We start from the raw sequence: 26,922 nt of genomic DNA on the forward strand, positions 1-26,922 counted from the left end.
GATACGATATATGAGATGAGATTAATTTTTAAAAAATATTTTATTTTATATATATATTATATTATATTTATTTTATATATATTTTAAAAAATTTAAATAATAAAAAGATTGTATTTTATGTAGAGCTAAGCATCGAACAATCTTGTGAAGATTTGGCCATCATGATTTTGTGAAATCTCTTCATAAATTTATTATTTCTTACTATTTATATTTTTAATTATTTTAAAATATTTTTATTTTTTTCTCCTTTTCTTTCAATACTCTCCTCACATATATTCCAACTCTCTTAATGACATAGCTGACAATATTACTTGCCGACCACCACCACCACTAATAGTAGCAATGCATTCGAGCTTGGGGCACAGCTAAAATATATCAATGTACGAGACTTGATTGCAAAAATATCTCCGACAATTATATTCCCATCTCTTGTAGAAGAACACAATGATAGGTGGTAGTCTTCGGAGATTTCGATCAAAAATTGATGAATGAGCATATCTCCAATTGATGGTTCATGAGAGATATAAACTTAAAAAAAAAAAAAAAATTCAATATCGAAATTTAAAAAATCTAAAATTTAAAAAGAAAAATTAGAAATAAAAAAATTTAAACTTTAAATTTTTTTTTTTCATCTCTACTTTTTCTTCTCCTTCAATCCTCTCCTCTCACACTCTCCAACTCTTCTGATGGTAGAACTAATGATGTTGTCCGTTGATAGAACTGACAAAATATGATCTGACCTATCAATCCTACTTATGTTCGATCCGTCATAAACAGATTTAGATTTAGGCTAAATAGGTTTGGATCATAAATAAGTCGATCCGTTTAATCTATTTAATATTTGGATTAGATTTAGATTTTAGATATTTGACTCGTTTAAGATTTGTTTAACCTATTTAAAACCTACTTGACCTATTTCTGATCCATTTCGCCTGATCTGGTTAAAATCTGTTTAACCTATTTAAAATATGCTGAACGCATTTTTGACCTATCTAATCCAACATGTTTAACCCATTTAATCTAATTTGATATATTTAATAAATAGATTAAATGGATCGGATCGGATTATCTGTTTAATAAACAGATCGAGTTTAAATCTAAATTTTTGACCTATGTAATAAACAGGTCGGATTTGGATTGATAATTTTCTGATCTGATCCGTATTGACCCGATTCATATCGATCCGACCTGATCCAATTGCCACCTCTACGCCACCACCGCCACTAATGTTAGTAGCATTTTCAAGCTCAAGGTGGAGCAAGAATATTCTAATGTATCGGATCCGATCATGAAAATAGCTTCAACGACCACATTTCTCTTTCTTGCAAAAGAAGACAGTGATAGGTGGCAGCTTAATGAGATCCCGATTAGAAATCGGTTGGTGAGTGTACCTCTAACTGATGGCTTACGAGAGATCTAAATTTTAGAAGTGCAGGAAAAAAAAAAAATTTTGTTCAATGTTAAAATTTTGGGGGCAATCAATAGGTGGAAGAGGGAAGAGAGGAAAGCTAAGAGATTTGTAGAAATATGAAAGAGATGAAGAGCTTCATGCAGAAAATTAAATACTATTTAATAGGTGATTTACTAAATATATTTTTACATATAAATATAATATAAATGTATTTTTAAAGAAGAAAGGTTTTTTATGAACCTCTGCCAATACGGCATATTAGAAGAGACGGGAGGGCCTGGGCTCTTCGCTGGTAGCTCAACATTGGCTTTGTTGCCGTTTTCAGTTGAATTTGATGTCCAAAATGACCCATATAGCCGGGTTTAACTTGCTTGTTCCGTGTAGCTACCATGACCGCATGATGCAAAGGGAAACTTCTTTTCTTCGTATTCTGTTTGTATAGCAGTGTTGATTGCCAGAATATTTCTACTTTGAGGAGCTTAAAAACGAGGCATATCTTGCATGGTGTTTTCTGTTTACAAGGATCATGCTATTATAATTGTTTTATCCTAAATGATGTGTCTCTCCAACTGATTACTGATGGGAATTATGATGTCCAACCTGATGGGATATGCTTTTCAAGATATTTCTTTCCAAAGCTTTGGAAACTAGATTGTCATCCACTTTACCTCCCAAATGATGTAATTCTTATCTTTATCACTGATAGGAGTTGGGTTTCAAATGCTGTCACATTTATTGTTTGGTTTAGGGAGTATGGATTTACAGAATGGTCTATATCTCCTTCTATCACTATTTGTGTAAAATGGCTTCATCCATGTCTTTAAGATATTGCAAGAATGGTATGTTACAATCCAGCAAAAAGGTTTATAACTTATCCTTCCAGAGCCTGGGTCTGGCAACTAGATTTTGGTCATCTTCAGTGGGTTCTCCTACCTATGGTCCTCCCTCATATGCTTGCTCATATATTCACAGAATGGCTTTACATGCTTCACGAACAATGTTTCCAGAGCTTTTGTTGTTGGTTTGTATTAGCTAACAGGCTTTCTTTAGTTGAGTCTTTTTTAGTGATACAGGTTTACTCCTTTTTTTTATTTGTCTCATTATGTTTTCTTCCTATTTTGGTCCATCTTTGGATTATTGTATAAGGGACACACTTCTCTTCTCCATTACAGACTTTATTTTTCAATAATATAGATCACAAACTTTTACCGAAAAAAGAAAAAAAAAAAAGAAAAAAAGCTGCACCTACCCAGAAAGGGGATTTAAGGTTTAAACTTGTATCCACCCCACCCTGCATCGTAATTCAGGCTTTCAGGTAGTCCAAAGCCCGTGGAGGTTGAAATAATGGCCGACATTACTCGTACTTAAGAACACGCTCCCTTCACTGAGAGGAAGGAGAAATTGTACTATCCAAATTAATGCTCTGCACTGATCTATATAACATTTGGGGGTTGCTTAGTTGAGAGGAACAGGAAGCTTAGTTGAGAGGAACAGGAATGGATGACTATCATTTTAGTTGTTTGATTGAAAAAAAATTTATTTCAATTTTAATTTTGGAGTAAAATAAAAATGATCTAACTTATCTAAAATTTAATTTTTATTCTTTCCTATCCATTCAAATTTTCATTCCGATTCTGATTTCGATTATGAATCAAATATCTATTTTAGTGGTGAACCAAATATCTTATTTTTTATTTCACGATATCCTGGATAATGTTAAACATGGTAATCAAATTAATGCTCTGCACTGATCTATATAACATTTGGGGGTTGCTTAGTTGAGAGGAACAGGAATAGATGGCTATCATTTTAGTTGTTTGATTGAAAAAAAATTTATTTCGATTTCAATTTTGGAGTAAAATAAAAATGATCTAACTTATCTAAAATTTAATTCTTATTCTTTCCCATCCATTCAAATTTTCATTCCGATTCTGATTTCGATTATGAATCAAATATCTATTTTAGTGGTGAACCAAATATCTTATTTTTTATTTCACGATATCCTGGATAATGTTAAACATGGTAATCAAATTAATGCTCTGCAATGATCTATATAACATTTGGGGGTTGCTTAGTTGAGAGGAACAGGAATAGATGGCTATCATTTTAGTTGTTTGATTGAAAAAATTTTTATTTCGATTTCAATTTTGGAGTAAAATAAAAATGATTTAACTTATCTAAAATTTAATCCTTATTCTTTCCTATCCATTCAAATTTTCATTCCGATTCTGATTTCGATTATGAATTAAATATCTATTTTAGTGGCGAACCAAATATCTTATTTTTTATTTCACGATATCCTGGATAATGTTAAACATGGTAATCAAATTAATGCTCTGCACTGATCTATATAACATTTGGGGGTTGCTTAGTCGAGAGTGGATGACTATCATTTTAGTTGTTTGATTGAAAAAAAATTTATTTCGATTTCAATTTTAGAGTAAAATAAAAATGATCTAACTTATCTAAAATTTAATCCCTATTCTTTCCTATCCATTCAAATTTTCATTCCGATTCTGATTTCGATTATGAATCAAATATCTATTTTAGTGGCGAACCAAATATCTTATTTTTTATTTCATGATATCTTGGATAATGTTAAACATGGTAATCAAATTAATGCTCTGCACTGATCTATATAACATTTGGGGGTTGCTTAGTTGAGAGGAACAGGAATAGATGACTATCATTTTAGTTGTTTGATTGAAAAAAATTTTATTTCGATTTTAATTTTGGAGTAAAATAAAAATGATCTAACTTATCTAAAATTTAATCCATATTCTTTCCTATCCATTCAAATTTTCATTCCGATTCTGATTTCGATTATGAACCAAACGCCGATTTCAATCACGAATGAAATATCTTATTTTTTATTTCACGATATCCTGGATAATGTTAAACATGGTAATCAAATTTTCAACTAGCATTGATGTTTTAATCTTGTGCCCTTCTAAGAATGGATTTGGATGGCGCACATAGGCGCATATTACAATCATCAAGTTAAATGCCATTCATCATATTAAACAAAAAAAAAAAAAAAAATGTTGCCATTCAACATTGAGATCGTTGTATTTATCATTATAACCAATATCAAAACAAAAATGAAAAAGGGGGCAGAGAGAGGTGGCGATCGAAGATATGTTTTTTCTCCGGCTGCTAACCGGGTGAAGTAGAAAAGATCGGTAGCATACAGCAGGCTGGCACGCGGGCGTGCACGTGCATGCACATACGTGTACGTGTGCATGTGCTTATGTAGAGGTACGTGTTTCCGCACCTGCGCCTGTACATATCGGCGTTATTGTTATTATTATTATTATTATTATTTCTTAAGTATTGTTTCCCAGTTCCCACTTTCCACGACCAGGCTTTGTATTAAAAATGGTTAAATGCCACCGACAATGAGGACCCACATACCCTCCATCTGACTGCTGACGCACCTCACGCCATCAACTCGCCTTCCGCGCTGACACCCGCCACCCACCAACTCTGACAGTTTGTGGGGCCCGTTCCCTGACGCACCATCTGATGAGCGAGCCCTCAGACCGTCCGATCAGATCTCGGACGGAGACATTTACCACCCGCCGAGACAAAAAGTAAAAGGACTCTGCCGCCTTCGGCACCCCTCTTCTTTCTTCTTTAACTCGGCGCCACCACCCTCTACCGATGATGACCAAAAGAAGTCTCAGTTTCGGTCCCAGAAGCGCGTCCCCACCCCTCACAAAACGACAAAAAGAAAAAAAACGACCTGGGAAACGTCTTAAAAGCCCAGCGGGAAACGATTAAACTTTGGCAATACAGTACTTTTACAATTTTACATCATGGTACACAAGGCTTACAGACGAAACTACACACGAAAACGACAGAAATGCCCCTGAGCCGAACGGGATGGCCCATGGGCAATATGGTAATTTTATAACCAGGCCTAATCGCCGGAGTCGTCGTCGTCGCCGCCGCCGAAGAGGTAGAACCGGTTGTAGAGGAGGAAGAGGAGGAGGAGCAACACGAGCGCGACGCCGATGGGAGACCCGCCGACGCGGTGGATGGAGTCCGGGGAGCCCAAGGAGAAGACGTCGGAGAAGGCGGTGCCGCGGTCCGACGACAAGAACCGGATCACAAATATGAGCGTAACAGGGAGGAAGAGAAGCCCCGCAGGGCTCACAAGCTCGGAGATAGCTTCCGACAGCGCTTCGCCACCGTCTCCCACGAGGAAAGGCACCGCCACCACCAGTGCCACCACCACCGCTAACAGCACACCATGTGGCGCTTCTCTCCCTTCCTCCACCATCACCACTCTTCTTGCCTTCCCTTTAGCTGGGAACAAAAGTATATGAGAGAGAGAGAGAGAAGGCTGGCTGTGGGTCTATGTTAGACGGTCCTTGCCTTGATGGGTACAACTTATATAGGAGAGGTACATGAGTTGTTTAGTAATAAAAAGAGTGTTGTACAAAAAAAAAAAAAAAAAAAAAGACTTAACTTGCTTGATTTCTTTTATTTGTGTGTGTGTGTGTATATATATATATATATATATATATATATAAAGCTTGATGCCAAGAGGAGGGTCTTGCATTGTTTTTTTCTGGACGTTGGTAATCGGGAAAGTGGGAAGGACACGTGGAGTTGGGTGGGGGGTGCATGCACGTGATGGAGCTTACAAGGGAATTATGGGGTGGGAGCAAACGGAGACTTGAAATGACGGGAGAGGTGGTGGTTCGAGGAATCAACGGGTAGTTTAAGCAGCAAGATGCACGCCGAGTTCCTGCCTCTTGGTGGGTGGAGACTTGGAACTAATCAGGAAGCAGGGGTACAAATAAGTGGGGGCTGGGGAGGACCAGCCAAACAAGATGTGGCAGGCTAGCCTTGTTCCACCTTTGTCTCGGGCTTGTATTGCAACATTTGTGGGGTCCATATATTTTCTATTTGCTGGACTTACCATTTGTATTTAGGGCTGGGCCCTTATGACATGTCCACACCATACTAATAGGTGCTGGGATGGGTCATGCTGACAAGGCATGTATATTTTTTAAGTGATAGACTGTATAAGAAAAAAAATATAAGAAGAAAAAGGTAAGAAGAGAGAAGAAGCAGGATTTTAAGTTTCTATATATAACAATAATTTTTCATATAAGGATCTTTTTGAATTGAAGTTCAAGATTCAATGATTTGATTTTCTTCACTTATCTTATCTATAAGAATGTTTGGTGCTTCTAAGAAGTTGAGATTTTTCTCTTGGAAAATATGTCTACAAAATTTATTAGTTGGAAACTTATTGGTCTTTTTCTTATAGAGTTTTTTTTATACTCTTGTATTATCTTATTATGGATATCTTGTATTCTTCAAATCATTAGTGTATTCCTTTTTAGTGCCTCAATATTTTTCCATTGTTTGAAATTTTATTCTATAAGTTGTTATTAAATTATTGATCGCCGCTCTGCATTGGGCTTGATGCAATATTATCCATAACTTGCCTATGAGAGAAATGGAGTACTTTGCAACATATTTCATCTAAATATTTGTCACTCTTATAAATCTATTTATGAATTTCTAATTTCATATATTATAATTCTAAGACACGTTTTGAACCTATGAAGCTTCATATTGTGATTTTCCATGATATAATAAGATAGGTAAGCTAACAAGCCAACGAATAAAAGGATAAAGAATAAATAAGTTGATTTAGGTATAGCCGGTCACCATGAAGAGAGAACATATATAATCAAATGCATAATGCTTATTATATCCACGGAACAAACAATAAGCACTTCACGCAAGATAATGTACTTTATGATATTAAATTATTAAAATGGATGATATCAGCCATCCACATGCCTCCTTACCTCTAATGTTGACCTAAACAGTGATTTTTATATTCAATTATTACATGAGCAAAAATTTCTGAAAAGAAAGAGAGAGAGGGGGGGCCATTAAGTACGTAGGAAGAAAATTTTTTATTAATTTTTTTAAAAAAAATTAATTCATAAAAATATGATATCTAAAAAATGATTTTAGCAAGTGCGGTTGACCATGAGAAAGTGACATATATATATATATATTATAATGTATCTTGTATTTGGTGGAGCATCTACTTTTTTAAAAAAGATGTATAAAATGCATGTTATATTATTAATAAGGGAAAAAAATCTTATTCCATTCTATTAATGGCTTTAAGAGTTTTTTTTTGAAAAAAAAATCCTAATTTCCTTCTCATACGAGAAAGTCAAAAATTCATATCTCAAATGAATTTTTCTTTCCTATGAAACATGGGAAGTTTATTTTCATAAAACTATCATTTTTTAATCTCTCTTTTTTCAAAAACTCCAACCAAATACAAAGGATTGCCTCATTTTTCTGTTAACCATACTTTCCCCATCCTATTTCCATCAATGAAACGAGTCCATGGAAGAAGAAAAATTATATATGATCCTTCATAAACAAAAAGAATACACTTAAAAAATTATAATTCCATAGAACAACACATATAAAAGAGAAATATCAATAGTACAAAATGAATATAACATCCCTCTCTTGACCAATGACACTTCCAAAAAATTTATTGTATTAGATGAGTCCCATGCACTTGAAGAAGAATTCTTTCTCCAGTGAAAGAAATCCCAGGCAGCCAAATTGACTCCTACTTCTGATCGGAGTGGAAGGATTTTGAGACAGGCTTCCAGAAGGCGGAGAATGGCGGCTTGGTGATATAAGAGGCAGTCACGAAAGCAGCGTCGAGGCTCGCCATGCGAACCATCTCGAGCACTCCTCTCGCAATCATTCTCGGAAGGGACGTTTGAGCATCGGAAATGTCACGGACTTCGGAAAAAAAAAGGGGGGGTGATCACGAAGCTTGGTTGCAGGATAAGTAGGGGCCAAGGGGGTCCAAAGACAGGCATTGTTGGCTGTTGGGAAGCGGTGGTCAAGGGAATTCTGCATTCCCAACCTCTAATGCTACGTCTAAATTGTGTCTGTAACAATTTTCTAGCTTTACACTCTCACATTCGACCGAGGCAATATGATCAAAACCCCCGAGGATTGACTTTCTAAGGATTGGTCTCCATTTCACTCATGTTTTGTCTTGCCGAAATATATATATATAGAGAGAGGTTGATTTGCGTAGGATCGACTAGATTTGGGTTTAGATATATTTAGATCAAAATTAGACAATAAAAATCCTATATCGATAATCCAAATCTTTAGATGTAATATACTATCTAAAACTACTTGCATACAAAAAATTATATAATTTGAAGATCTCTAGTATATGCATCAAGTGATCGACAAGTACATCTAATTAAATTTTATTTGAACTATCGAATTTTTGATTACTTGATGCTTAGGCAATGAGTCTCTAAATCATATGACTTTTTGTATACAAGCTATTTTGAGATAGTAAATCATATTTAATAGTTTGAATCATTGATTTAGGACTCTTATTATAGAATTTTGATCTGATCAAATTTGAATCCAAATCCGATTGATCTAATTCTAATCTAGTTATATATATATATATATATATATATATATATTTCAACCAAAGCAAATAATGTGATTGAAAGATGTGAGGATTTATGTGGGTGTGTAATTAGTCTCCTATCAATTATTCACTAAAAAGACCTTGTATATTTATACAGGCTCGAAAATTTAAATAATATCTTCGACTAGCTTTTTTGGTGAAATCCTAAATCCTTGTAAAAGAAGCACTAGATGATTTGATTCTAGTTCCACAATTCGAGCTTGCTCCAATTACCAGGCATTTAAAATTTTATGTCAGTCAGTATTTTGAGCAATTTTAGACCATTGTCCATGGGACTGAAGACTAACTAGGAAATGTTCTGGTTTCAGGCATTAAGGTGTGGATTAAAGTATGGAAAATTGGTAATGTCTGTTTTTTCCGAATGTGAGCAAAAGATTCCCCATGACATCTTTTAATTCACCTTGTGCTCTTGAGAAATTGAGGATGGCAGACAGGTTAAACCAGTGGAAGATGGCAAAATTTAAAGATGACATGGAGAGCTCATGCTCTCCCTTGGGGGCATGTAGATATGAAATAATATGAGACAATCAAATGGTCTTATTTTTGCGGTAAAGATGAAGCAAATGGTGGACCTCAATGAACCAATTCGGCGCCAATTTGGAGAATAGCAGCCTTCTCAGAATCTCTGATGGGAACAGGTCCCTTGTTTCAAGAACAAGGCTTTTTCTGCTATTTGTTTATTGGGAACCGATTTTTTTTAAGAGGAAAAAGGAAAGAAAATTGTTTCCATTGCTTTGGACTTGAATTTAGGGGTTGGAAGGTCAGCTTTGAGGCTACATCCATCCAAGAGTACTACCTTTTTTTTTTGGTTAGTACTACCTAATCTTGTATAATCTACATTATTCGCAGCGCAATTTGTATCTACAACAAAGAAAGATAAGGCTCTAGTCCCCATCCATCCAAGTGTACCGCATTCAGATTTTATACTGTGTAGGAGTAGAATAATACTGGCAGACAATAATTATATGTCAAGAAATAAAAAAACACTAAATTTTAGCAGCACCTTCTGTCTTCACAAGAGAAAAGCAATATATATATATATGTGTGTGTGTGTGTGTGTGTGAAAAGATGAAATTATTAGAATATCAACAACAACAAGAAGAGACCCCTTATCCTATTTTGGAAATAAAAGGCAACAACAATATCAAAGGAACTCTTGCAATTATTATAGTATCAACAACAAACAGCTCAAGCAATCAATAATCATCACAAACACACCCTTGAATTGTAAAAATGTGCTCATAATTAAAGAGCCATGAACATGTTGTGATTGCATACTGTTATAGGGTAAAAGAATGACCACACAATACATATAGACCTGTAACTTTGAACATGAAACTAGGAGCAAAAAGAAAATGAATGATGAGTGATGGTTTAGAAGGGAAGGTGAAATTAATCCTTCAGATGTTAATTGCTTGAGAAGAATACCAAATGGCACATATATCAAATGACAACTCGATAAAGCAGCTGTTAGAGAGAGATTAAGATGATGTGAAAAGTGAGAGGCCCAAAGAAAGATGATGATGGAATATCAAAGTCCAACTAGTGATCATGGATAAGAGATCCCAACTCCAATAATAATGGGGTTAGTTGGGGGAAAAAAGGCATAAGAGCTCTTCAGGACAACAATAAATATATTGATAAACAGGGTAAAAACTCTAATTAATATGATAAACTGGGTAGAAATGACACAAAAAAAGAAATTATATAATTAAGCAATGATCAAATAGGAAAGAGTAAAGATCTACGAAATTTGGGCAATAAAATTCCAGGTTGTAGTGATTTATGTAAAATACAAGGTTTCTCCAAAAAAAATATTAAACAATGATTTTACCACAAATATGAACCAAGTGGGCAGCATGTTTACATATGTAAATCCAAACGATGAAATTATAAGAAAGAAGGGGGGAAGAATTTTAAGTAGAAGGAGAAGAGTATGTGAAAAAGAGTATCTTTATCAAGGTCGATCGAACTACTGATGGCTATTAAATAGAAATTTAAAATTATGTAAATTTAGTTAGAGATCATTGAAATGTAGAAAATAGGTAGAAAATTAGATGATTAGAGGAAAGGAAGTGAAGAAATATCCCGAAATTACATGTTTTCCATCTGAACTAAATGTGGTTATATGCCTATGGGTTTTATATTTAAGCCCTAAATGGGCTATTAAATTCTTTGAGACCCCCCCCCCAACCCCCACAAAAAAAAAAAAAAAAAAAAAAAAAAATCCTTGAGACTTTCCAAAAACATCCATTAAGTATACTTAAAATTCAAGATAATTATGGAAAGGAAGTATTATTGGCCTTTGGAATCAAAAGTTCACTTGTTCCATCTAATCTTTATGAATTTCAATCCTAGCAAGAGATGGTTGAATTTCACATGATCAATGCATATGTGGATTCCAAATTCAAGATAAGTGGCATGCCTAATGTGGGCTCATTGTCGATTTGCAAGTTTGTGTATCATGGTTCATGCATAATGGATCAAATATTTCTATTGAGAGCATTCGAGGATACTACATTTGTTTGATCCAACCTTCATAATACCTGCTTACAAAAAGTGCATACCGAACTACTTAATGCGCACTAATTATATCTCTAGATCATATCTCGATCCGCATAGAAAATATGACAACAATGATTGACTAGATGTTGGATTCTAGATTTTTCCCAAAAAGTTATATAAGTTTTGCTATCAATTTATAATAATGATGAGAACACAGGCAAGAGATATTTTCCATTTATTTGGTCTATGAGATTGATAAAATATTGTAGAATTTATTACGGAAAGAAGTGCAAGATTTGGACTTGGAAAAGGAGAAGAAAAGAGAGATTTAACCTCTTTAGCATCTCTACCCAATGCCAATTCTCTCGCCCCCTCTCTAACATGCAATATACAAACATGGTAATAGAAGAACTTCTTTTATAAATCTTGGTGTATGATCTGAGAGCTTGCTCTTTATTGTATCATCATTAATGAACATCACATTTTTGAGGAGAATTGCAATTGCAACTATAATTAAATTGGAAAGGCATCAATACATTCTATTATATGATATTTACATCAGCGGTAAGGGAGGCAAAAGGAGCCATCCAACTTTTATTAGCAATCAGAGAGTATTTACATCAAAGGTGATCAACAAATAAGAAGTTACGAAGATCGGCAAGAAAACATGCCTGAAAATAAATGCTAAAAGCTTCAATTCAATATTTCCTCTTTTTATTTGAAACAAGGAGATTAGATCAGAAGTGACTCAATCAAATTCACTTGTAGTGTTATGATAAAACTTAAGGTAATATTTGCTTGCAAACTATATTTTCAAGGAATAAAAAAAACTTACCCAAGTAAGTTTAGAGAGATATTGCATAGAAATTTTTTTTTATGTATTTAGTTGGGTGAGTAAGTATAAAGAATGAGCGCTAGCATTCAGTATCTATTAGTTTTCATGATTATTTAGATTTTTTATTATGGGATAAAATTGCTTTCTCATTTTTTATATATGTATAGAGTGGATAAGGGTAAAAATGTAATTGGAGAGGATACCTCAGTTTTATAGCATAAGTTATTCCTACTTAGATAATCGAATAGAACCATACATTTTCTCCTACTAATTTCTTGTCAAAGTAAAAATAATGTTTAGAGGCATCACACAAGGAGCAAGGGTCTCATTTTATCTCTATTCTGCCTATCAAATAGACACAAGGAAAATTTTGATGTAGCTTCTACAACCAGGTGGATACCCAATTTACTATAGAAATTATCAAATAGTTGCTTGTTGCCCCCACCTCTTAGTGTTTTGAAAGTAAATTTTAACAGGTCATTTCTCAATTAACAAGCTTCAACTAGTTTTATTATTAGCGGCACCTATTGTAATCTATTATGGGTTGATGGTAAACACTTACATACCTTAATTCTTCATTTTATTGAACTTATCGTTCCTTGAAAAGGTGTCAAGTATGCTTTGTATCATTTTCAAGCCTTATAAATATGTCTAGAGGGTGATTCATATATAATGACATTATAGATTAATACAAATATGACTCCAAGCCTCATCCTCTTTTTAAATAGATATCTAATATATATTAAAACAGAGGCCTCTCCATTAGCAGGGCTTCCATTTGACACATAGGGTTTTGGGAAAAGGAGGAGGGAGCCATGTGGAAAAAATAGCCATCCCCTAAGCTTTTTTGTTTGGCTGTTTCATTCACTTTAAGCCTTCCACCCGATTGAGACTCCTCAGAATGAAAAAATAGCGAAAAAACTTGGGCAAATGTAGGAAATGCCTCCGTCCGATCAGTAAACCACATCGCTCTATCTTTTCTCAGGTTCGCGATCAAGTCGAAGCAAGCTGCATGATCATCGTCCTTATCGAGCGGATCCACTGTCGTCCCTCCTCCTGCTTGTCGGTTCTCATCCTTCTCTAGGTCATCGATTCGTAATGGCAATTTATAAAACCTCTTTGGTTTCTAATTGTAATCTAATAAAAAAGATGTTGTCTTTTTAAGGTTGCCGGTGGAGCTGGGATGCTGCACCGAATCTCTTCTCCTATTGCACAGTGTCGTGGCAGTGGCAAGGCTAACATCACATTTGAGCTTGACGTCTAAGAGTTGTCATGCACTCTCACAGGATCCTCTACTGCATCTATCTTAGATTCTAATGATGTTGTTGTTCTATCATTATTCGATTGCTTTGTGAGTAGCTCTGCTTAGTGCTCTTAGTTCTCTCATAAAGATTATTGCTTTCTCCTTTGTTGCCGATCAATATAGCATTTCTCTTTATTTTTTGATGTTTCAAGGGAAACAATTTCAAAAAGTTATGGACTTTTTGGGTGTAGCATGGTGGGCGACCCTACTTATGAATAAAATAGAGGGAGTAGATTATTAGATGGTTGATAGTTGTGGGGTCTAAGTACGATGATTTCATGTATTTGTTAGCAGAAGCCGGAAGCCTCGTAGCGCTTGGCATGGTGGAGGCCACCGGCCCAATTGATGGTGATGTCATGGTGCTAGTTGTTAAGTTTGATGGCGGTGCCGGTATAGGTCTGACAGAAGGTGAAGAGGCAGTCGAAGATGAGGGAGTCATCGATGATGTTAAAGCAGTTGAGGGCGTGGAGCTTGTGGTGCTGGGTCTCAAGCGTGACAACGTGGAGGAAGGCGACATAGTCATTGGCATGGAAGTGACAGAGGTCACGGTTGCAGGTGGGGATGGGACGGATGACCAGCATGCAGTCAAGGAGGCTATTGTGCTAGAAGAGGGCATGGGTCATCCAAATTCAGTGGGGCTTCATCAGGTGCCCCTATCTGTAGTAGTAGTTGTCCACCTCTAGCTCATAAAAGTAGCACACCCACCACTTCATCCCATCCATCCCGATAATCGTTGCCAAAGAGTTACCTTTCGGTTCTCATACACCTCTCTCCCCCTCTTTCATTTTCATGAGGATACAAAGGTCGAAGGAGATGAGTGACTGTTAGGATTTGACGCCTCGAGATTCAGCCCACATTGAGCCCACAGTGAGGTTCGCGGCGAAAAACGGAGTCCAACGAGACCAAGATCACCTGAAACGGAGCTCAGATGGAGGAGATACGAGCTTTCGAAGTCGGCACGAAAATCGAGGCGGCGGAGGATCGCCGGCGACTGGCGGCGGGCGGCGCGGCCGCAGGCGGCAGCGAGCGGGACGCGCATCCCAGGCCCGCATGGGACGCGGGACCCCGGCCCGTGTGGGACGCGCGACCCAGGCCTGTGCGGGACGCGCGTCCCAGGCCCAGGCCCGCGCGGGATGCGCGACCCAGGCCCAGGCCCGTGCGGGACGTGCGACCCAGCGGCCTGCTGGCCCATCCCCGGTCCACCGTGGACCGGATGGTCCACGGCACAGCCTGTGGACCGCGTGGGCATTTTCCACACATTTCTCGCGGTCCACGTACTATTTCGTGGACCGGAGCGCGATCTAAGGGCCCAGAGAGCTCCCGGTCTTGATCCGACGGTCCAGAGGGTTCTTGGCTTTGTTTAGGACTCCTAATCTTCTCTAATCATGTTTTAAGCTATGTTTAAGGTCTTTAAAAGCCTGAGACGAAACAGAGAGCATGTGCGGTTCGGTTTCTCGCCGCCGTACGAACCAGAGGAGAGAGAGAGGGGCGAGGGCGCTGTGAGAGAAGGAGCAGGAGGCTCCTGGACAGCGGTCGCCAGGCTCTTCAGGGGTTCAGGGGGTCTCCAAGAGAGAGAGAGCTTTTGTGAGGGAAACTTCATGTGAGAGAGAATTGGGTGTACAAGGGTTGAGGGTGAGATCTCCTCTTGTAAAATTTTCTTTTCATAGTGAAGTTTGCATGCCCCGTGGAGGCGAGCCCTTTTGTGGCTGATCCACGTATTTTGATTATTTTTCCTTTTGTTTTGTTTCTTCTTTTTTTTCTGCTGCATCGCGTGGTACTGAAAGGATCTTGGGAGGTGGTGTCCTGGCCAGACATCCACCCAACAAGTGGTATCAGAGCAAGGCGGTACAAGGACGCAGATTGCAGTGGTGGTGAGCAAGACTGAAGATGGAGAAAACAGGAACAATCAAAATGGAGATCAACAAGTTCGATGGTAAGAGCAATTTCTCCTTGTGGCAGGCAAGGGTGAAGGACGTGCTCATCCAACAGGGGTTGATCGAAGCTCTCTTGTGTGATGAGAAGCCGACCACCATGGAGGTGCGGGATTGAAAACGGCTACAGATGCAAGCGGTGAGTACCATCCGCATGTACCTGACGGATGAGGTGGTGATCCATGTGCTGAGCGAGACTTCCCCGACGGTGCTGTGGTCGAAGCTCGAGGAGTTGTACATGGCGAAGTCTCTCACCAACACACTTTTCCTCTGGAGGTAGTTTTACCAACTGCGGATGACTGAGGGACAGAGTGTGCAGGAGCATCTGAGCCACTTCCAGAAGATCCTCACCGACCTTCTCAGCGTTGGCGAGAATGTTGAGGAGAAGACCAGGGCGCTGGTTTTGCTGGCGTCGCTTCCTTCTTCGTACGAGTCCTTGGTGACTGCTCTTCTAGTGGGGAAGAGCACTATCAAGATGGACGAGGTCACCGCGGCGATACTCCAGAACGAGGTTCTCAGGAGGGAGAACCCAGCTTCGAGCTCAGGTGGCGATAGCTCAGCTTTGGTGGCTTCTGGAGGTGCAGGAGGTGGTAAACGGAGCGACAGGAGATCGCAACGAGGGCGGTCTAAGTCCAGGAGGGACTTGAGCAAAACCAGGTGTTACCGGTGTGAGGAGTTGGGGCATCTAGCCAGAGATTGCCCTCAACTGAAAAATCGGACGGTGGCTGCTGTAGCGACGACTGGCAGTGATTCAGATGGAGATGTTCTGGAGATATCTGACGAGGTATCTACTTCTTCCCAGCAGTGGATATTAGATTCTGCATGCCCCTATCATGTGTGTTGCAGAGAGGAGCAGTTTGACTCCCTGGAGAACAGTGAGAGCACTGTATATCTGCCGGATGGATCGAGCTGTGCGATCAGAGGCATTGGGACGGTCAGCTGGAGGACACATGACGGTGCAGTGAGGAGATTGGGGGAGGTCCGATACATATCCGATTTTAGGCGGAATCTTATCTCACTTAGCAGACTGGATTCGAGAGGCTACAGGACGGTAGCTGGTGGAGGAATCCTGAGGGTGTTATGCGGTGATAGGATTGTGCTGGAGGGGAAGAAGGGGAGCAGAGGACATTATTACCTGGCAGGGAGCCCAGTGCGAGGTGGAGCATCGGGAGCCAGGTGGAGTCCAGAGCGAGGTGGAGCTCCAGGAGGCGGATCGGGCACGAGACAGGAGACTCGGGAGGACGAGAGGCGACGTCACAAGGTAAGATTCCTATTGCCGCAGGATGATGCCCAGAGCAGGTCTCAGGTCAGGAGGAGCACAGCATACGACGGAGATGGGATCGAGCAGCCTGGCTCGACTCCCATGTTTGCCCATCCATGATCAGCAGGCGATTGCCCCAGGGCATGGGGGCGCGGAGATCCAGAAGCTCTCAGAGTTTGGAGGAGGCCGAATATCGAGTCGAGATGGAGATTGTTAGGATTTGACGCCTTGAGATTCAGCCCACATCGAGCCCACAGTGAGGTTCGCGGCGAAAAACGGAGTCCAACGAGACCAAGATCACCTGAAACGGATCTCGGATGGAGGAGATACGAGCTTTCGAAGTCGGCACAAAAATCGAGGTGGCGGAGGATCACCGACGACCGGCGGCGGGCGGCAGCGGCGCGGCCGCAGGCGGCGGCGCACGGGACGCGCGTCCTAGGCCCGCGCGGGACGCGGGACCCAGGCCCGCGCGGGACGCGCGACCCAGGCCCAGGCCCGCGCGGGACGCGCGACCCAGCGGCCTGCTGGCCCATCCCTGGTCCACCGTGGATCGGGTGGTCCACGACGCAGCCTGTGGACCGCGTGGGTATTTTCCACGCGTTTCTCACGGTCCACGGCACTATTTCGTGGACCGGAGCGCGATCTAAGGGCCCAGAGAGCTCCCGGTCTTGATCCGACGGTCCAGAGGGTTCTTGGCTTTGTTTAGGACTCCTAATCCTTCTCTAATCATGTTTTAAGCTATGTTTAAGGTCTTTAAAAGCCTGAGACGAAACAGAGAGCATGTGCGGTTCGGTTTCTCGCCGCCGTACGAACCAGAGGAGAGAGAGAGGGGCGAGGGCGCTGTGAGAGAAGGAGCAGGAAGCTCCTGGATAGCGGTCGTCAGGCTCTTCAGGGGTTCAGGGGGGTCTCCAAGAGAGAGAGAGCTTTTGTGAGGGAAACTTCGTGTGAGAGAGAATTGGGTGTACAAGGGTTGAGGGTGAGATCTCCTCTTGTAAAATTTCTTTTTCATAGTGAAGTTTGCATGCCCCGTGGAGGCTAGCCCTTTTGTGGCTGATCCACGTATTTTGATTGTTTTTCCTTTTGTTTTGTTTCTTCTTTCTTCCTGCTGCATCGCGTGGTACTGAAAGGATCTTGGGAGGTGGTGTCCTGGCCAGACATCCATCCAACAGTGACGAACAAGAAAGGAAAGAGGAAGAAATAAATGAAAAGAGAAAGGGGATGGATCTTCATATATTTATATTATTGTATATGTAAAATTATAATTAAGGGTTTGAATTCATCCAGATTTACCAAAATTGTTATTCTAAATATACGCATGCATACGCATGGATGTGCCAATGGTCACGATCAATAGAACTGGGGCGCACTGGTATGAAGCACCAAAGTCGAATGACATGTGGCAAAACTTCCTTTGTTAATGTATACTGGATTGTCTTTTATTGTCAAAATAACACTAGCTTATAACCCTATATGATGCATGGGATACCAAAGCCAGCTTTTTTTCATCGTTCTAGCAATAAACCTGCACTATTGGATCAATCATACATATTATCAAATACTTATATTGCAACAACTAAAATCTTCATCGACGTTCTAGCAATAAACAAAAAGAGAATTTAAGAAATAAAACTCGAAAAATTTCCTCTAATAATACAATAAATAGTCATCGGTTTGGATACACATTAGTTTTAATTTGTAAATACAATAATCATAATGCTTTGGATGGAAATGCAGAAGATCTATATTAAATATATTTTCTTAGCAATTAAAAAAAATCATCTATCTTAGCCTCCTTTTTTTCTTTGGGGCCTATGTAATAGATAATGTGACATACTAAATCATCTGATATAAATCTTACAATTATTAAATGGTGCACACTTAACACGGATTGTGTTAACCTTATCAAATGGTGCACAATTTAAGTCAATCTTATTGTGATCCAAAGACTTAAGCTTTTATACCTCATATAAAATTTTAGCGTAAGGTGTAGGCGCATTACATATGCTTATTCTTGCACTTCTTTTCTTAGAAAATTGAACTTACTCGACGGTTACTGTCTTTACTTCTTGATCACATATACATAAATAAACTTGATTAATGTGGACTATTCAACTCAAGGGCCAACTGTATATCAAGTTAGGTTGCACCAGCCATCATAGAATGAGAGAGATAGAGACTCAAAGTTTATAGTGTAATATATCATTTTCCTTACTTTCTAAACATTAGCTTTGTGAGATACGAGGTGGTGTTTTGAAAGCTTGGGTAGGAGTTATATTTCGAATCATAGAAACTAGTTTTAAAACAGAGGCTTCTGCATCAGGGTTAAGAAAAATAAATATGATAAAATATTTATGCACACTAAATAGATAAATACATACTATTTAGTATCATAAGTATTTTAAATAGATAAATTGTATGAATCATAATATTTTTAGAATGGATATAACAAAATAGATAAATAAACTTAAATATTGTTTTAAAAAAATAACATCGTATGCATTGTATGAGGTTATAAGCTAATTTTATAATGAAAATAAATGCATTTAAAGCTATCCATATTCTTAGAGTAGGCAACAGAGCAAGTGATTGGATAACCATGAAGGTGAGAGAGTAAAGATTTGTCATGAATAACCGGCAACCTATTCATTTTGAGTTGTATTTTGTATATAGGGTCTTGTGGTGTATGTTTTTTTAAACCATAAGTAATTTTTTTAATTATATATATATAAAAAAAAAATGCCGCTGCCAAACATTACCGCATGGATGATTTAAATATGGTCACATGCATGAACACCTCAACTTAACGCGCTCCAAGCCGAGGCCGACGACTTTGAATGGAAAGGCGGGAGTTATCGGAAAAGTATTGTTATAGTTCGACGGAAACCGACCACAGAATCAAACACATGCCATGCGGCATAAGATGAGTGGCTCAATTCAGGAACCGGTGGGACACACGTACGTTACCCAACCCTCAGTTTGACGCGTGGCAATAAGCTTTATTTGGTAGCGTAGTCGGGGCCCCAAGCATTTTGCATCCGGAATAAAAACCCTACAAAGACGTCCCGTCATGGAGGTAACGTCGCCCCCAATCCTCCCGGGAACACCCGCGGTAGAGAGATTGAGCAGCATCAAAACGCTCTCAAGCTTCTTTACTCTCGCTTTTCGCCTCTTCTCTCCGCTGCTCCCAAGATGGGGAAGGACTGGGAGTCCTCCTCCGTTGCTTCCTCCTCCTACTCCGCCTCCACCAGCGCCTCCTCCTCCGGCTCCCGGCCGCCGCTCCCGGTGATGGCCCTCCGGAGGAAGATCGTCGAAAAGATCCAGGAAAATCGTGTGACGCTCATCGTCGGTGACACTGGATGTGGTACAGCAGTACTTCGATTTCTTGATGCATTTATTGCAGCGGCCTCTGAATCGATTCCGTTCTACCTGTAGATTTTATCGTAATTTAGTGTGTGCGCGTGTGGATGTTTGCTATTGTTTCCATTTTTTAGTTTTTCTTTTTAGTTTTTGTTTTTGGTGGAATGATCGATGTTTTTTGCTGGCCGTTTGGCATTTGATGTTCTTTTCTTCCCCTTATCGAGACTGTTTAGTTATATTGGATTATGTTTGCATGTCGGCGAAATAGGATTTTCGTTGTTTTATTTATTTATTTATTTATTTTTGCCTTTTTCCCTTTTTGTTCAATGTGTGGATGGTGGCATTGGGGTTCCATGGAAGTTAATAGAGAAAATGAAGTGAAAAAAGGGAAAGATTGAAACTGTTGTATGGATCCTCAGATGTTCTTAACCAGAGAAGGTTTTGTGCAACGGATGTTTTGGGGCGTTTTTTCACAAAAAACTGGTGAACACGTCCTGTTATAGTGATGATGAATAGCCGTGATTAAGTTTTTCTCGCTATGGTTCAGGTTTCAGCTGTTATACTTCACTCATTTCAAATCCACAATATGGCTTGAAGTGTTATAGCAGTACAGGATGATTTAAAGAAGTTCACTGTTGGTCAAAAAAAAAAAAAAAAAAACATAAAGAAAGTGATTTCAAATGCTTAGTCTTAAAGCTGTAAATCATTATTTAATTTTCAAGTGCGGCGAACGGTTGCGGATTGTGCGATGCACGCTGTGCGCAGCCGCATGCAGCTGTCCATCATGTGATGGATGGTGTGCGTGATGTACCGCATTGTACGGTGCATTGCGGGTACCACAGAGAACCCATGCTCTTAATTTCTCCCTTTCCATTTATTGTGTTACACCAAGTGCAATGAATGCCAGTCCTTTGCTAAGTAGAAAAATTGCGGAGGTTGATGCCAGATTAGCAGCCAGATGTAAAAAGGAAAAAAAAAAAAAAAAGAAAAGAAAAAGCGGCTCAAATGATGATGTAAGTCATGATCTAGTTTGTGTCAAAGCTACATTAGAAAATTGCTAATGAATGTGCAAGAAGGATTCAAAAAGTCAAAACAATTGTTGTAATTGAGTTCGTGATATTATATCTCCAGAAATGATAGAGATAGCAAATTTTTAACTCGTCTAGCTCATACATTGTAAGGATTACCACATCAAAGCTTTGGTCACTGAGACATTAATTTTTTTGTTTTACCTCTTTCTGTTTTTTTCCCTCTAAATGATCAAACAATTGAATCATAGTTAAACCACTCCTGGCGATTAGTATGTCTGAGATGTACACTAATTACTGCACAAGGGCATTATGTTATGACTGCTACCAAAACTCAATCTTCTTTTTGAATCTCGAGGAACATCCTCCATATTGTTCATGTACTTCAATGGTAGGGTATTTAGTATGTCTATCTACTCATGCTTCATTGAACTGGATGATTTGATCTGGGTTGATACATGCATGATACGGGATCAATACAGTACAATGTGGTCGATATTTGAAACCTTAGTCAATACCTTGGAGGAGAACTTTGGATTTCTTGCATCATACGGTGATCTATCTTAACATATAACCAAAACACTGGGAGGCTTCTCAGTCCACGTGGCTTCACCCGTCTATAATTACTTCAGTAGTAAATGGATATTCCCCCACAGAGTTCAGTTCATACTTCATACTCCTATGGAGAGGAACAAGAAAAGTGCACCTTCCAAGATTGCCGGTGTGTCTATTGAGGCAATTTTCTTTTAAAACAAAACTCTAATCTGATTGGAGCCAGAAGCCATCCTAACTCTGACATGCATGACATGTGCTGATGATTTGTATCATGAGCTCCTCTTTAACTTCCTTAAATGCTATAGATCTTCATTTTGGATCTAGGATTGTCCACAATTTATAAGATTGCAATAATTGAAAGATCACAGAGGATTATTCACCAAGAAAATGTTACAGCTGTCCTGTTTTTGTTTATGCTCATCGGGTGATTTATCATTCATGGCATTGCATAAGAACATGTGAAGATTCTACGCGAGCTACTCTTTTTTGAATTGGAAATTGATATGTTTCTCTTCACCTTTTCTTTTTGGTGCAATGTGCGACTCTTATGCTTTCTTAGTGGTGAATGTGTTTTTTGCTACATCAAAGGTAAGAGCTCCCAAGTTCCACAGTTCCTTCTTGAAGAAAATATGGAACCCATATTGTGTACGCAACCTAGAAGATTTGCAGTTGTGGCAATAGCAAGAATGGTGGCTAAAGCTCGCAACTGTGATGTTGGAGGGGAGATTGGATATCATATTGGCCATTCAAATGTCTCAGATATCAACTTGACGAGGTACCTAGTTCTTACAATAATAAATTGTAAATTGAACCTTCCTAACTGGCAGTTCTCTCTTGACAAATAGCCACCATGATATTGCACTTATGAAGGGAAATATGTACATCCGTAAAATGTGCTTTACCCTGTATGTTGGTTATTGCACTTAGTCTGAGTGTATAATACATAATTCTGTAGCTCTTATTCAGCGGAACGCTTTTTTGTTCCTTAAGTTACTGTTGACTGTAATTGGTAATTTTGGGTGGAACTCTTAAAAAGAATATGACATGCATTGAATTTCTTCACCTCACAGCTTTTCTCCTTTCTCTTGTGAACTTTGAAGTATTGACATTATACATCCCTTGCATCTTGGTCTTATCCGTTTTCTGTGGTGCTTTCACACATTCTTCCTGAGTAATGTATATTTGCTATACTGGTTGTTAAAGTTTCTGCAAGTTCTAAGGTTGCCTAATATGTGACAGAATTGTTTTTAAAACTGCTGGTGTTTTATTGGAACAAATGCGTGATATGGGGTTGGCTGCGCTTAGATATAAGGTTATAATACTGGATGAAGTGCATGAACGATCTGTGGAATCTGATCTTGTTCTGGCATGTTTGAAGCAGTTTATGATAAAAAACAATGATTTGAGGTATGTGCTTAACTTTTTTCCTAGTCATATTGTGATAAAAGCATTTGGATTTATGGCTTAACGCAAGTCTAACTTGATTAGCACCTTTCTTTACTTGGTTAAACTCGTAGGCCAGAACCCCTTGCCATAACTTAAAGTTTCCTATACCGTAGAAGTAAACTTGAATTTTCTGTATACACTTGGTGACCGATGTTGTAAATTATCATTTGTCAACTAGGGTTGTTTTGATGTCTGCTACTGCTGATATTACAAGATACAAGGATTACTTTAAAGATCTTGGTAGAGGTGAAAGAGTTGAAGTGATTGCAATTCCAAGTGCCTCTCAGCACATTGTGTTCCAGCGAAAAGTTCTGTATCTTGAGCAGGTAATTAGTGTAGTTTCATAGTCTATTTTTATGATGACTTGTTGGGTGTATTATTCAGGCTGATAGTTGGACAGTGGCATTAGTTTGCGTGTGAACTGTGAAGAGTACTTGTCAAATCTGCAACCTCATCCAGGAAAAATCAGAAGTTACCCCACAGTTTTAGCATTTAAGGTGTACTGGCTGCTTTTGCATATTATGCCATTGGATCAACCTGAGATTAGAGGGAAAACTAACTGAACATGCATGAGCTGGGTGTTGATCAAGGTTAGGTTGGGATTTAAGCGAATTAGCTTGTGCTCGAGTTGAGCTGCGACAGTGCAGTTCGAGCTGCGCTTGTACAGAATCAAGCCAGTCAGCTCGCTCAAGCTCGAACAGCAAATCAGATGGAGCTCAAGCATGAATGTCTCATTTGAGCTCAGTTTCTTTTTTTTTTTTTTCCTTTTTCTTTTTTTTTAGGGGGGGTGTTTGGGATGGGGTGGGGAGGAGAGGGAGAGAGATGATGGCAATGGAACAATGACAGGTGAGGTGGTGGCAGAGGAGGAGAAAGGAAGGGAGATTTGACCTTAGGGGGCATAGAGGAGAATGTGATGGATATTTGAGAGGATATTCAGGTTAATGGTGGTGACGGAGGAGAAGGGCGTTTGGGGATGTTTGGTCAGGACACCACCACCACAGGATCTTTTCGATACCACTCGCGTTGCACTCGATCACATGTAGACACCGTAAGAGAAGAGAAAAAATAGAAGACAAAAAAAATAATCAAGTACGTGGATCAGTCCAAGGCTTATCTTTATGGGGCATGCAAAGCTTCACTGTGAAAAAGAACAAATACAAGAGGAGATCCTCACACTCTCAATCCTTATACACAATCTCTCTCAATTAGAAGCTATCCTTACAAAACTCCTACCAGAACTCAAGAAGATCCTCTGAACCCTTGAAACGACCGCTGTCTGACAATTGGCTTGAGGTGCCCCTGTACCTTTGCTCTCTGTTGAATCGCTCCTCAGGCTGCTACTGTTGCCGCTGCTGAACCGTTTCTCAGGATTCTCTGCCGACTATTCACCATGCCACAGCTCTCTGTTGTATCCACAGGGTTTTAAAGGTCTAAGACCGTGTCCCACGCGGAAACAGAGTTGAATCAGGACTCAAATCAGCCTTTAAACTATCCGATCAAGACTGCATGTGCCGTCAGCCGTTCGATTGTGCTCCCGCACCAAAACTACACTTGTAGACCGCCCGTAAACTGCGAGAAATGCGGAAAAGTGCCGTCCTATCCATTGTGGACTGCGAGAAATCGCTGGGAAACCATTTGTCGGTCCACACTCCTCCCATGGATCGCCCGGTCCATGCATAGGGCGTGGACCTCGTGAAAGCTTTGCACGGGCCGCACGCCCTTGCGTCTGCTAGGCCGCGTGCATCCACGCTGGGCCTGCTCGCATGCTGGGTCGTGCGCCTGGTCCGCCAGTTGGGTCTGGCCCGCTTTGCCGCTAGCCTACGCCGCCTGTGGGCCTTCTCCGATGGCTCGTGGGCCGTATAAGCCTCCGTGCTGGCCTTCTATCGTGCGTATCTCCTCCGTTTGGATTTCGTTTGGACTGTTTTTGGGCTCATTGGACTCCGTTCATCGTCCTGAACCTCATTCTAGGCTTATTGTAGACTGAATCTCGAGGTATTTTTCTTAACAATCTTCACCTTGACTCGATATTCGGCCTTCACAATAATTCTGAGAGCTCATCTCTTGCCCTCATTGCCTAGGGTAAACGTCTGCTGCTCATGGATGGATAAATATGGGAGTCGAGTCAGGCTGCTCGATCCCATCTCTATCATGGGCTGTGTCCACTCCGATCGAGACCTGCTCAGGATAGTTTCCTGCGGCAATAGAAATCTCATCTTGCAACGTCATTTGTCATCCTTCTGAGTCTCCCATCTCATGCCTGATCCCCCTGCTCCTGGAGCTTCACCTCGCACTGGACTCTTTATCAAGGATTAGTGTCCTCCATACTGCTTCTCCTTCATCATGATCCTATTGCCATGCAAAGTCTTCAAGATTCCTCTATCAGCTCTCCACCTGTAGCTGCTTGAATCCAATCTGCTGAGAAAAATTAGATTTTTCTTAAAGCTGGTTATGTATCGGACCTCATCTAATTTTCTCATTGCTCGATCATGTGTCTCTATGCTGACCATTTCGATGCCCTTGATCGTATAGTTCGATCCATCTGGCAAGTGGACAGTATCCTCACTGATCTCCAGAGATTCAAATAGCTCCTCTCTACAACAGACATGATGGGAACAAGTAGAGTCTAAAATCTACTGCTGGAAAAAAGTAAATACGTCATCTGAGACCATAAGTGCATCAACGATCTCAGTGTCGTGCTAGCCGCCGACATAGTAGCCATCATTTGATCCTTAAGTTGAGGGCAATCTTTGACACGATGTCCCAACTCGTCACACTGGTAGCATATGATTTTGCTGTAGTCCCTCATCCTGGATCTGGACCGCCCACGTCGCGATTTTCTGTCGCTTCATCTTTCGTCGCCACGTCCTCCAGTCACTGTTAGAGCTGAGTCACCACTTAAACTCAAAGTTCGATTCTTCCATTTGAGAATTCTCATTCTGGAGAAATGCAGAAGTTATCTCTTCTATCTTGATGGTGCTCTTTTCTACTAGAAGAGCAATCATCAAGGACTCGAAAGAGGGAGAAAGTGATGATAGCAAGACCAATGTTCTGGTCTTCTCCTTAACTTTCTCATCAATGCTGAAGAGATCGGTGAGGATTTTTTTGAAAGTTATTTAGATGCTCCTGCATGCTCTGTTCCTCGGTCATCCACAGTTGGTAGAACTGCCTCTAGAGGAAGAGTGTTAGTGAGGGACTTCGTCAGTACAACTTTTCGAGCTTCGTCACAGCATCGTCGGAGAAGTCTCGTCAAGCACATGGATCACCACATCATCTACCAAGTATAAGCGGATCATGCTCACCACCTGCATCTGGAGCTGCTTCTAAACCGTTACCTCCATGGTAGTCGGCATCTCCTCGTACAAGAAAGCGTCTGTCAATTCTTGCTGGATGAGCACGTCCTTTACTCTCGACTGTTAGAGGGAAAAATTGCACTTCCCATCAAACCGGCTGATCTTCACTTTGATTGAGCTTGTCTTCTCCATCTTCAATCTCGATCAATACTGTCACGATCCGGACAACCTCGTGTGCTGGTATTGCCTGAGCTCTGATACCAGTTGTTGGGAATGTCTGGCTAGGACACCATCACCACAGGACCTTTTTGATACTACTCGCGTTGCACTCGATCATGTGTAGATACCGCAAAAGAAGAGAAAGAAATACAAGATAAGAAAAAAATAATTAAGTACGTGGATCAGCTCAAGGCTTACCTCCATGGGACATGCAAAGCTTTATTATGAAAAAGAACAAATACAAGAGGAGATC

The 26,922-nt window shown here is 39.9% G+C and overlaps 2 protein-coding genes across 2 annotated transcripts; one reads left to right on the forward strand and one right to left on the reverse strand.

Moving 5' to 3' along the window:
* Positions 1–5,166: 5,166 nt before the first annotated feature.
* On the reverse strand, positions 5,167–5,788 carry LOC140853728 (uncharacterized). The gene has a single exon (XM_073248607.1). It carries the CDS (start codon positions 5,694–5,696, stop codon positions 5,334–5,336), a length of 363 nt encoding a protein of 120 aa, XP_073104708.1. The 5' UTR covers positions 5,697–5,788; the 3' UTR covers positions 5,167–5,333.
* Positions 5,789–13,902: 8,114 nt separating this feature from the next.
* Positions 13,903–23,522, forward strand: LOC140853641 (zinc finger CCCH domain-containing protein 4-like). The gene is made up of 5 exons (XM_073248288.1): positions 13,903–14,229; positions 19,787–20,135; positions 22,303–22,489; positions 22,954–23,121; positions 23,339–23,522. Exons 1-5 carry the CDS (start codon positions 13,903–13,905, stop codon positions 23,505–23,507), a joined length of 1,200 nt encoding a protein of 399 aa, XP_073104389.1. The 3' UTR covers positions 23,508–23,522.
* The last annotated feature ends 3,400 nt before the right edge of the window (positions 23,523–26,922 follow it).

Source organism: Elaeis guineensis, chromosome 14 (assembly GCF_000442705.2).
Source record: "Elaeis guineensis isolate ETL-2024a chromosome 14, EG11, whole genome shotgun sequence".
NCBI classification, from domain to species: Eukaryota; Viridiplantae; Streptophyta; class Magnoliopsida; order Arecales; family Arecaceae; genus Elaeis; species Elaeis guineensis.